The 12,211-nt window shown below is 51.2% G+C and overlaps 5 protein-coding genes across 5 annotated transcripts; 3 read left to right on the top strand and 2 right to left on the bottom strand.

The window, feature by feature from the left end:
* Window positions 1-177: 177 nt before the first annotated feature.
* On the top strand, window positions 178-1,720 carry POX_f07459 (uncharacterized protein; the record flags this gene model as incomplete). The annotated part of the gene is made up of 6 exons (XM_050116259.1): window positions 178-315; window positions 378-604; window positions 689-828; window positions 947-1,041; window positions 1,112-1,225; window positions 1,295-1,720. The coding sequence occupies 6 exons, from the start codon at window positions 178-180 to the stop codon at window positions 1,718-1,720; spliced, it is 1,140 nt and encodes a 379-aa protein (XP_049966398.1).
* Window positions 1,721-2,076: 356 nt separating this feature from the next.
* POX_f07458 (uncharacterized protein) lies at window positions 2,077-3,917 on the bottom strand (the record flags this gene model as incomplete). Its single annotated transcript, XM_050116258.1, has 6 exons — window positions 2,077-2,236; window positions 2,290-2,757; window positions 2,821-3,235; window positions 3,294-3,579; window positions 3,650-3,675; window positions 3,752-3,917. 6 exons carry the CDS (start codon window positions 3,915-3,917, stop codon window positions 2,077-2,079), a joined length of 1,521 nt encoding a protein of 506 aa, XP_049966397.1.
* Window positions 3,918-5,501: 1,584 nt separating this feature from the next.
* On the top strand, window positions 5,502-6,509 carry POX_f07457 (uncharacterized protein; the record flags this gene model as incomplete). The annotated part of the gene is made up of 1 exon (XM_050116257.1): window positions 5,502-6,509. The coding sequence occupies one exon, from the start codon at window positions 5,502-5,504 to the stop codon at window positions 6,507-6,509; it is 1,008 nt and encodes a 335-aa protein (XP_049966396.1).
* Window positions 6,510-8,424: 1,915 nt separating this feature from the next.
* Window positions 8,425-9,360, top strand: POX_f07456 (Peroxiredoxin Asp f3; the record flags this gene model as incomplete). The annotated part of the gene is made up of 5 exons (XM_050116256.1): window positions 8,425-8,474; window positions 8,641-8,753; window positions 8,861-9,024; window positions 9,101-9,247; window positions 9,325-9,360. The coding sequence occupies 5 exons, from the start codon at window positions 8,425-8,427 to the stop codon at window positions 9,358-9,360; spliced, it is 510 nt and encodes a 169-aa protein (XP_049966395.1).
* Window positions 9,361-9,679: 319 nt separating this feature from the next.
* On the bottom strand, window positions 9,680-11,110 carry POX_f07455 (uncharacterized protein; the record flags this gene model as incomplete). The annotated part of the gene is made up of 1 exon (XM_050116255.1): window positions 9,680-11,110. One exon carries the CDS (start codon window positions 11,108-11,110, stop codon window positions 9,680-9,682), a length of 1,431 nt encoding a protein of 476 aa, XP_049966394.1.
* Window positions 11,111-12,211: the final 1,101 nt, after the last annotated feature.

Here is a 12,211-nt window from a genome sequence, read left to right as displayed (position 1 = left end):
TCCTGTCCTTCATTCATCATTCCGACACACTCCTGGTGTGCCTCTCCTTTCAATGCTCCGGGTTGTCGTCGTCTTTCTTTTTATCTTGAATGAACACCTCCACGGTCGTTGACTTTCTTTGAGTGCCCGAGGCATTCCAGCGAGCAAGCGACTGCACGCACACAATAGAGATCCATCATGGGTGACTTTGTGACTGAAGCATTTACTCTACTGGCAGTGGCGATTGTGATTATCGGCCTGCGTACCGTAGCTCGATGGATCATGGTTGGGCCGAGAAACTTCCAGGCTGATGACTACCTCATGATCCTGGCGTGTGTACGTGGAGTTGTCCGACAATTCTGAGACGAGGTTGAAACACCCAAGCTGATGAATAGCAGATTGTATATGGGCTCGAGACGGGCGCTGCATACACTGTGGGGGCATGGTTCAAAGGTCTCGCCAACAATGCCATGACCGATGAACAACGTCGGACCCTTTCCCCCGATTCCGAGGAATATCACCTGCGCGTGGGCGGGTCGAAGGTCCAGGTGACTGGCTGGTCCTTATACACTCTTCTTCTATGGCTGTTGAAAACATGCATGGCCATTTTCTACTCTCGTTTAACGTAAGTGTCGACTCATTCCGGTCAATGAGTAGTGTCTTGATGGAGCGGCGCTCAGAGGCAACGGTGCTGATGGAATTACCTTAGATCGGGCTTGGTGAACATGCGGATCCGCATTCTCATTGCGTACGCATTGATTGGCACAACCTATATTGCAACCCTGTGCTCCATTCTCTTTGGCTGTCATCCCATGCACAAGAATTGGCAGATATACCCGGACCCTGGAAGTAAGTTAGCACCACAGACCCGGACGTCGGTTTCCTTTGAAGCCCCCACCCCACTTTTTGCAATACAAATGAAGATATGAAGACCTCAGTGACTGACCATTGACGGGTCAACTCTTAGATTTCTGTCAGCCTGCCGTCTCCAAACTCGACATTTATGTCACCGTGGTGCTCAATGTCACCACCGATATTTACTTGATCAGCATCCCCGCTCCGGTATGAAAGATTCGACTCCCGAGGGGCCTGCTCTTGGTACATGACTCAAATTTTGACCGTATGAGTACAGATGTTGTTCAAAGCTCGAATTCACTGGCGCGAAAAGCTCGAGTTACTCATTTTGTTCAGTGGCGGTATCTTTGTGATGATGGCGGGTATCCTCCGCTGCGTGTTGATTTTGACGGTAAGGATGACCATTGTCTCCTCGCGAAACAGTCACAGGGTTCAGACGAGCTAATCTTCCACTGCACAGGCCGGCACCAATGGAGCTCAGCAAGCGGGTAGCTGGGCTTGCCGCGAGACCTTTGTCGCTGTGGTCATCGGCAATGTTCCCATGATATATCCCCTCTTCCGCCGCGTCGCCCGTCGCGCAGGTCTCTATCTGAGCTCCAGAGGGGGTGGCTCAGAGAGCTACCCGGCCTACCAGCTGTCGGAGGCCGGAGAAAATAGTTATGCCAAGCGAAAAAAGTTCCGTCATCCCCTTTCCATCCCCGGTGACACTCATTGGAACACCATCAGCGACGAGCAGATGATGTTGCCCACGTCGCGTCAGCAACCGCCCACTTGCACCGCCGGAGACGGCGATTGGGACGCGCACAGCCACAACAGCAGTAGCGGAGGCATCAAGGTGGTTCACGAAACAATCATTCATAGTACCAAGAAAGATTCTCATATGTAAATAGAGCTTTAATCATACAAATTATCTCAATATGCTCACTCGGGGCCGTAGTCTTTTTGGTTTTTGGGGGGGGGGGGGGGGGGGGGGGTTTCTAGAATGGCGGCAATGAGATCGCTGTCGGGTGAAGTTCTGCAGAGATCCCTCAAGGTAGACCACATGGAGACTGGCCGCTTCTTGTGCTTGGAATCAGGGATGCAGGTTCCAGCCATATCTCCACCGATGCATGCCGGATAAAATTTAGAAAAAAGCCAAGATTGCATCTAATTTACTGATGTGCGCACAACTGTACATAAACAGTCTGATTGCCCCATGTTGCTTTTGTGGCATACTTATACAGTGTTCGTGCATCTCCCGCCTCAGAGAACATATCGGAAGAACGGGTTCTGCTTGTCTGTCAAGTCGTCGAAAGCGAGCTTGTCGCGCTGGGTTTCGTCAAGCTCGATGGATTCTCGAGCACGGTTCTCGCGGAGAAGAATGGCGTAAAGTACTGCGGCTGTCACGATGACGATACAGTAGCTGGATAATGTGAGCTGGTGGTTCAAGCTCGAACGCAGAAAAGAGAGTCTTACCAGATGACCATCCCCGTCCACAACTCCGGATAATGACGATCTTTGGTTTCACTCTTGACGAGCTGGGGTCCGATGATGTTTCCCACAGTATATGCCACGAAGATTGTTGCTGCCATAACGGTCTTCTTGGTGGCGCCCGCCACATTACTGGCCCCCACAGTGATGATTAAACTCACGACAGGTCCAAAGAATCCAGTCAGCGCATAGCCGACGACGGGAACGACAGGATGGTAGCCCCACTGGGACTTCCAGATCATCACACAGCCAGCAATGACGGGGAGGCAGCATGCGATGAGCATGGGAATTCGCGAATTGGGCACAACGGTGGGGATGAATCCGCAAAGAGGGATAAATATCACGCAGATTGCGCCCACGGGGAACTGGAACAAGATGGAGTCCAGTGTGTTGTATCCAAAGGTGGAAACGATCAGGGGTCCGAAGCCAGAGATGGCGCCATTGATAGTATATCTGATTGCGCAAGAATTTGTCAGACTGGGCGGAGAGACTGATAATAATCGAGGAGAGACTTACGCCGAGGCCATCATAAGAGCCACCAGGTACAGCTTCACATCGGTCAGGCATTCCTTGATCTGGTCACCCTTGATCTTTTGGCATCGAACACCCGTTTGACCTTTTCGTAATCGCTCGACGGCCACGATGCGCTCTTCTGGGCTCAAGAACCATGCCGAGACGGGTGAATTGGGCAGCGTGCAACACCACAACCCAAATAGAAAGGTCAAAGCACCGGCTAGTATATATATGTATTGCCATCTAGCCAAGGACCCGGAGGTTATTTGACCAAACGCATAGTTCAAAGCGCCACCGATTATGGTGAACCATCCAGTCCCCGAGAACCACCAAGCTTGGCGAAGAGCTTGCTCTTCTTGGGTGTAGTAGCCACTGACAATGGACACAAACCCTGTTGGAATCACACTCTCAATAAAACCTATTCCGAGTCCTTAGAATGAAATCCATTCGTCAAATTATCGCAGAAGTTGACTCACCCAGAAAGAATCGCTGAACGAACAAGCCCTTCCAAGAGGTGACGCCCGCGGTGGCTGCACATACAATAGCCCACACAAGAACTACGGGGCCTAAGACGCTGCGCATGTTGAATCTCTGAAGGATGAAGGTCATTGGATAAAGCCCGGCGAGCATCCCAAAATAGAAAATGGAGGTAGCCCAGCTCAGACGCGAGGTGTCGACCGTTGGCGGGGAGGTCGACTTATCCACAATCTTCAAGGACAAGTCCGTCGTCATGCCAAATAATGCAGCGCTCCCCAGAATTGCCTATATGGACACACTCAGTTGGTACTTTCCAGCTTGACCTTTCGTTTCTATGCGAACAAGACCTACACACCTTATCATAATACACCATACCATAGCCTAGGAAACAGCTTCACTGATTAGAAGGTGAACGTCGATGACTTGGATCGCCATGACATGTCAAATTGTGACCTACCAATCAGCATTGCCGGCATGAAGTACCAGTCTATCTTTCTCACCACCCGTTTCTCAACGACCGGATCGATCTCCTGGGCCACATCGCTGACCACCGTCCGCGCAGCATCTTTATCAAAAACATGCTGCGAATTCTCGCCATTGCTCAGGTGCGGGAATTGTATCATCCCGTTGGTGCTGTGAATTGTAGAGATTTCGAGTGATAGTTGACAACGATCGGGCAACCGATAGTCTCGACCTTACTTGGTACAGGCCAGCTGCAGTGGGACAGTATATCTACCACAGATTCGATTGGGAACCTTACTTTGCCGTCTGCTCAGGTTGGTATCGGGCCTTTTTCGGGACGAGGGTCAGATTGCGCGCGTGTCAAAGAGCGATAGGCAATTAAAGCAAAATCACAAAATAATCGGATACCGAAGAGTTTTTCCTCTCAAACCCGCTTACACGCAAACAAACTTTTCTTTAGCCGTTAAGACTAGGTGCCTCTTTTCGATTGGATAGCACGCCATCCATTCAGCCCGGCAAGTCAAGATACACCGCTTTTACGCGTGGTGGGCAGAATGGGCGGCCTGAACCCCGCTATGAAGGGCGGTGGACGTGAATGGGATTTCCAGGCCCATGTGATCGTGTCGGTTGCACGTGACTTGCTTCTTGCCGGCGTGGTTTGAACGGAAAAGTGAACTATGAGGTCATCGATTTGGGTGGTCTTGCTTCCCAGAGAAAAATATTTCAGGCGCAAGCCCGACTCTTTCACGTGGCAACACACAAGCATCAGAGAACACTCAAGATGAATTGCTTACATTCTACCCTCGGCTTCGAGGGCCTGAAGTGACTGAGACGTGAATTCAGAGGCTAACCAATGATGGATTGAATGCTTGACTCGTGGCTCGCGAGAAATAGAGAGAAGCTTAGTAGAGGGCTCCGTTCGTCAACAAAACGTCATCCGAGTCGGAGGCCTCATCCTGGCCGACAAGAGTCCACTATTTTCAGCTGCCTCTGGGAATCAGGATTCTTATTATGACCATGACGGTGATCCACCCAGCCATGCCCCTTTGGTGTTATCTTGAGTTTTCTCCGAGGATGGGGTTGTTCCGACCTGGCAAGAAAGTCTCCGATTGATACACTCAAGAAGAACTCAATGCAATTAACTGAACATCTGTTCGGACGAGGTGCAATTCTTGGTCGTATCCGTGGAATCTCTGCATAAGGCGATGCCCTTCATCATCTGTAATCGAGTTCTTGAGATGTATCAAGGCCGGGTGCCTGGTGTTCAGAGAGAACAGCTAATGTGCCATATCGCTAGTTTATGGGCTCAAGAGCATATTTTGTTTAAGGTTGTAGCCACCGTCTCAAGGGCTGTGGGTCGATGTGCTCCACGACCTGGTGGGCACGCACGCTGATTATTCATCCTAGATCAATCCGGGGACATCCGTGAATCCGGAGCCATGAAATTAGTTCAAGCCGATGGCATCATCAATCTGCCCTGATCGGATGCAACTTGGATGTGTAGCGCCGGTTCCCCTCGATGAAGATAACGACGTTCTTGGTTGCGACATTATTGAACAGCTGGACTACCCGAAAGGTCGCCCACCGGGTTAACCCTTCAGGCCCACTTGGCTGAATAGACATAAAAGGAAGAAGCTGTTCCCTGGGTCAACCTGCAACTGTGCAATTCCACTGATTTCCTCTCCTCTCTTGACCAACAACCTCCTCTGACCTTTCTCAGCTCTTTCACCATCGATTTACCCACCATGCCCATTCAATTCACCGTTTTCAAGGGTTCCAAAGACGGAACTATCGTTGAGGCGAAGACTCAACGACCCGACCTCGCTCGCGATGACGTCCTGGTGCGCGTCACCCATTCTGGTGTCTGTGGCACCGACCTGCACTACCGGACTACTGAGATGGCTCTCGGTCACGAGGGCACGGGTGTTGTCGAGGCGACTGGTCCTGATGCCCACATCCTCAAGGTGGGCGACCGTGTTGGCTGGGGATATGAGCACGATTGCTGCGGCCATTGCAAGTACTGCCTGACTGGCTGGGAGACCATGTGCTCCGAGCGCAAGATGTACGGTATGGCAGATCTTGACCAGGGATCCTTCGCCTCGCACGCTGTCTGGCGTGAGAGCTTCTTGTTCAAGATCCCCGAGGGTGTCACAAATGAGGACGCTGGTCCCCTGATGTGCGGTGGATCCACTGTGTTCAACGCACTCCACGTTGCTGGCGTCAAGTCCACGGCTCGGGTGGGTATTGTTGGCGTCGGCGGACTTGGTCACTTGGCGATCCAATTTGCCGCCAAGATGGGTTGCCAAGTGGTCGTCTTCTCTGGCACCGACAGTAAGAAGGAGGAGGCCATGAAGCTGGGGGCTCGCGAGTTCTATGCCACCAAGGGTGTCAAGGAGTTGAAGCTGGAGAAACCCATTGACAATTTGATTGTGACCACCAGTGCCCAGCCCGACTGGAACATGTACATCAACGTGATGGCCCCCAACGGCGTGATTTCTCCCATCTCCGTGGACGAAGGTGACTTGAAGATCCCCTATATGGGTCTGCTGTTGCACGGTCTCCGTGTCCAGGGAGGCATTGTTTCCGCTCGTCAGGTGCATCGTGATATGCTTGATTTCGCTGCTACGCACCAGATCAAACCTATCAAAATGACCTTCCCCATGACTGTGGACGGGGTGCGAGATAGCCTGAAGACCCTGGAGGAAGGCAAGATGCGTTACCGCGGCGTTCTCGTCGCCGAAAATCAGAACTAGTCTGAGTCAAGTGGTGCATCCAGCGCTGAGCAATCTGTAAATAACTAGACCGATGGTGGAGTTTTGGGTTCCTTTTCACCTTCTTTTCCATCTCTCAGGCCATCTAATGAATGTCACGCAACGATCCTTTCTGTTCAATTTATGTCCCTTTAGCTGATCAGGGCTCGTCTGCGACGTCTTGTGCAGTCTGACGGAGGTTCATATCAGGTTCCGGGCTCCCCATTTCAGCGTGATAAATCAGACTGGGTAGAGTATGGCGTTCAATTCCAGACCAAAGGTTCCGAAGAGCAGGGATAGAAGCTCTCGCCCTTTGTGGGGGATACGCATCTCATATACTGAGGCCCCTGCAGTATTCTTCCCTTGGCCCGACCCCTTCCTAATGGCGGCATCCATGATGTCAAAATGAGTACCCCTGGGGTCACAATCGGGCCCACACCCGCATCAACTCGATACCACTGCTTCTTCCATATTACCCGCCTATGCCAAACAATAGTTCTAGCACCCCGTCGAGTATAACTATTTCACTGGGAGGGTAGGCAGATATCGGCCACCTCAACACTCTAGGTATATTCATGGTGACACCTACTCTCAACTGGCCCTTTGGTCAGCTGAACAGCAATTGGCTTTGAGCACTCGATCGATTCATCAGCCATGGCCGATGTCGGTCTGCCACTACCTTTTTGCCTCGGTTTCTCCTCTTTGATGAGTGAATGTGATTGATTGACAGCTACGAGATGTGCTGAGTGTATCGCCCTTTCTCCACTGCTTCCGGAAATTCGCTAAATTTTAGTCTCCAGACATCTCAAGAGGCGACTGGGCGAGCCGCCCTCGTAGGAACAGAAAGGTCCATCAGTTCAGTTAACAAGACTTGGACAGCATCGCTTGAAAGAGAAAAAGAAAGAAAAAAATATCGTATGAGGAGCCTGCCCGGACAGTACCATGATCCCATCTCCATCTCGCGATGTGGATGGGAAGGTTCGGAATGGAAGCTGAAGTAGTAGGTATATATCTTTGTTATCCCCTGCCCAACTAGCCGCCTCCTACTTATATTGTCCCACTGCGAGTCTGCGTCATCAATATGCATACCTCACAACGAATGCCCGATGCTGGGGGCAGCCATGCATCCACAAATTCGAGGAGATGCTTCCTTGACGAATCATGAGCACATGGAAAAGACGTCCGACGCATTTCATCTGCGGGCTTTTTGACGATGATTGATTAGTTCCAGACACGATCCCGCATGCTACATTATCTCATGGTGCAAAGCACCGACAGATGACCCATCAGGAGGTCCAGGGTTTCTCAGTTTCACTACTAAATTGAATTCTGGCCGATCACAAACTAGAATGGAAATTTGTCCAGTCATGTTCAGCGCACCAGTACAGGCATGTGTCCGCTTCATCATTGATGGATTCGGCCAGGCGGTCAAGATAGACCGTAGGGCGGAGCCGAGCGGACAACTCCTGCGTCACTTTCCGCTCAGCTTGAACCGATCAGATCCATACCGTTTGTTTTGGGATGGGCAGTTTCTTCCAGGGCCATTGTATTCAGTCCAGGAAGGCCGAGTGATTTCAATTGTCCACAGATCAAATTTTATGCATATCACCAGTCTCGTGCCGAGGCTGGGAAATGGATGAGACTTTTACCATTGGCACTATACGCTCAGAATTGCTAATTAGGACTAGTGGTACCTTGGGGGTGTGGAGGTGAGGTTGTTACCTTAGGTATTCCTCCAGTGGACCAACCCCACCTTCCGCTTCCCTCGGCTTCTTCTCAGTCACCTGCCCTTCTGCCTGTGCTTCGATAAGAAGGATTTCATTCCATTCTCTTTTCCTCTTGAAACCAACACCAACCTGACGCCTGTCACCACCTTTATCACTTCTTGTCCCAGTCAATTCTACCCACCGTACTCAAAATGACTACTATTAAGCCCGGTGACTCGTTCCCCAGTGACGTGGTCTTCCAGTGAGTGCCCCGCTCCCAAATTCCTCTCTCCCCAAGCTTCTCCTCATCAATATGCTGAGGCTTTGTCGATCTCTCTCATCGTTTGCCGCATGAACGTAGAAGGAATTGAGAGCCACATGCCCGTGCAAACTCACGACTGACCATGTCTTCTGTCGTTCGTGCACAGGTACATTCCCTGGACCGAGGAGAGCGATGAAATTACATCCTGCGGGATTCCGATCAACTACAATGCTTCAAAGGAATGGGCGGACAAGAAGGTGGTCCTGTTCTCGGTTCCTGGTAAGTCTTCACCGTTCCTAATTTAGTGCCAGTGACCGAAAAAAAGTTAGCAAGGGGTTCCCGTACAACAAGCCCTCGACTGACACTGGCTCTCCTCCCATAACCAGGTGCCTTCACCCCAACTTGCTCCGTCAACCACGTGCCTGGATACATCAAAAACCTTCCCCAACTCCGCCAAAAGGGCGTTGATATTGTCGCTGTCGTTGCTTTCAACGATCCCTTTGTCATGAGTGCCTGGGGCAAAGCCAACCAGGTGCGCGGAAACGACATCGTGAGTGTTCCTGCCATGAGTCACGCCCGCTTCTGTTTAGACCTCCAATTGACCAAAGGGCCTTCCTGTGGCATAGTTGTTCCTCACCGATCCCGAGGCTCGGTTCTCCAAGAGCATTGGATGGGCAGATGAAGCTTCCGGCCGTACTGGCCGGTACGCCATTATCATCGATCACGGCAAGATCAGCTACGCGCAGATCGAGACTGAAAGGGGCGCTGTGACGGTAAGTTGTCCCCTTCTACATCTCTCCCTTGGCGTGACAACAAATTGGCTCACATTTTACCCGTTTTGGGTTGGCAGAAATCGGGCGCCGATGCTGTCTTGGCCTCACTGTAGGTGAGTAAAAACGCCGGCTCGAAGGCTCACGCCCTGTCTTGATCACAACACGGAAACAATTGCCCACAGATCGCTGTCCCGACTGCATTGAGGCCTGTGGCCGTACTTGGGTAGCGAGAGCATCGGAAAGTGCGTGGGCGGATTTCAAGATAGACATAATGTATCTCTCTCCACCTTGCCACAAAAAGATACGATTCCAGAATAAAACTCAAGTTTGCCTGTACCCGGTCCAAGGGGATGGGAGACAGTCAATCCATGTATGGCGAAACAACGCCGCAGGTGGGTGAAAACGAACTATGACGGCGATGATCATGGAAACTCAGCGGTCGTCGAGTGCGATAGGAAGAACGGTCCGGTCAAGAAGATGGAGCGCTATTCCAGAGGAGACGCAATCCTCGTGCAAGGGCTCTACAGCTTGTAAGATCTTGGGCTTGATTGTGTGTTGCAGGGCTGCGAATTCCTCTGGACGATGCGAAGCGTCTTCTGATTCATGCTCGGTTGATACCTGCTGGAACGGACCCTCGATCTCCAGTCGATGCAGGCATGGAAAGGTTTTGTGACGCATCTGGACTACTGATCGCAGTTGTGCAACCAGCATGGACACATGACGTTCTTCGCATCCTTCAACATGGAGATGTTCGAGCGTCGCAGGCAAACAGTCCACAAGGGGCTGGGTCGGTTCAGTTTGATACTGAATGTCAAGCAGGTTCGGCAGACGAATGCGAACCTCTTTCAACGCGGAGAATTCAGCTAAAGAACCGAACCATTCGTCCCGGGTTTGGTTAAGACCGCCTGCTGTGAAGGCATAATGATCCCCGTAGTGGTCCAGCCACAACGTTTGCAATGTCGCTCTGCTAGGAGAGAGCCAGCGTCGCAGGCGCGCTGGTTGATAGCCATGAGAGGCAAGGTGCTGATCGGAATGCTGGTACTTGAATGATCTCAGATTGGAACACAAGGGAACCAAAGATGCCATTCCTTGGTTCGCGCAACTGCGACGCAGGTCAATCTCCAGGGGCGACGAGAAACGCAATGTCATTGGATAGGGAGTTAGGCCCTTCACACTGTGCGGCTCAGTTGATGTCTGAAATTCTACTACCGAATCCGCAACTATCGAACACGCAGAGGGTAGTTGCGTGAACATCAACAAGAGATTGGGGTGTTCGAGAGATATATCTCCAACAAAGCTCGTGTCGCCTTGGTAGAGGAGGGACACCTCGCGAAGATGGCTAAACGTGATGTCTGGGATGAATGACTCGCCTTCGGTGACCGCTTGATACAAGACACGCCTCAATGGGAGCGCACACTCATAGTAGACCAGGTGAAGCTTTCTTATATGGCTGAGAAGAGGGAACAATAAAGCAGTCCACGTATCGCCACGGCCTCCAAGTAAGTGGTGCATCCACATCTCCGACTCTTGTTTTGAGGGTGCGAGCCCTGTGATGCAGCGGTTGAGAGTCGGGCATCCCCAAAGAGTCTGCCATTCTTGAATGGGGACTGAATCCTGTTGCCATTGACTTGAGTCTAGCTCATGAATAGCCGCCGAAAGGAAGGGTCGTGCTGTAAGTGCCTTAAGAAATGAGTAGGCTTGACGCCAGTCATGCAACTGCACGTTGCGATAAAGGAGCGACAGGAACAGCTGGTGAAACTGACGACAGACCAATGGCAGACTGTAGCGGTCAGAACGAGAATCGATATGTTCCCCAATCAATAGCAGTACTTCATCTGGTAAACACACACGCGATGCAGACATCTTTTCAAGGGATCAATTGAATCGACGCGACACGCATGATATTTGAGAACACGCACACAATCTGGATCTCCTGCAGTATACGTGTTTGAGGGAACTTTTTGAAGATTCACGAAAGGATTTGCAAAGGAGTCTTCCAGTGCTACACCGATGATTATGCGAGAACATCCTCTTATTGGAAGAAAAACTGTGACGCCTCCACTTAGGACCGGATCATTTGGTGGATTGCCCTGAGTCCCGACTGTGAGCGCTGGGCCGTGATCCAATCCATCAGTCGATAGCGGGTCAGCACGACCGGTTCTGACCTCATCAGACCCACACGAAAAGAAATGGTTCCTGGGTGATGCCTCAAAGTCTAGGCAATCCACAACTCATTCATAGTTTGGATGTGGAAGCCGGTATTTTCACACCATTCTCACAACTGGAAACCATTGAGGTACTTGTGGCTAGTTGACGGAGACATCTGTCCTCTGGTGACTGAGCAGGACCTATCATGATGCGTAAGACTATGGAGGTCTCTACCACACGATTCTCAAAGCGCGTGCAAGGCACCTATGCTGGCCTATAAGTCATCTTTAGGAGCGGCGCGTAGCGGACAATGAATCGAGCATCACCATGCATTTTGACTTGGGTTAGGGCTGATTTATCTGACTTACCAGAAGTAAAGGTGTGGCTCATTATATTCGAGTGCTTCCTCATCACAAGCCCCATGCATCTCATGGGACAGCAATTAATATATGCCAACAAAGATCAAAGCCTCAAAAGCTTCTGGGTATCAATCTTGATACAGGGTGGTAAATTATGGCTATGAAACTTGGTGTGCGACACTGTCGTAGACGGGATAACTTAGAAGTCTAACGGGTAGTGGAGGCGAGTCTGTCGAGTGACCCCAAAGAACTGCGTGGACAATCCACGGCTGGGAAGCTAAAACTCACTGGAAGGCTGGCACTTCTTTCCATGTAGGCTCAGCAATGCCCAGAATGTCCGGAAGATTTGGGTTGGCCGTGACCCTGGTGCTGCCGTAAGTTTTCTTGGGCTTCGCTGATAGCAGCTCTTGCGCGGGTACCTGAAGGCACTCGCCGAAACTCTGATGCGGGTCGACAT

Source organism: Penicillium oxalicum, chromosome VI (genome assembly GCF_001723175.1).
Source record: "Penicillium oxalicum strain HP7-1 chromosome VI, whole genome shotgun sequence".
NCBI lineage: Eukaryota > Fungi > Ascomycota > Eurotiomycetes > Eurotiales > Aspergillaceae > Penicillium > Penicillium oxalicum.
This window is presented reverse-complemented; position numbering and strand designations above follow the sequence as displayed.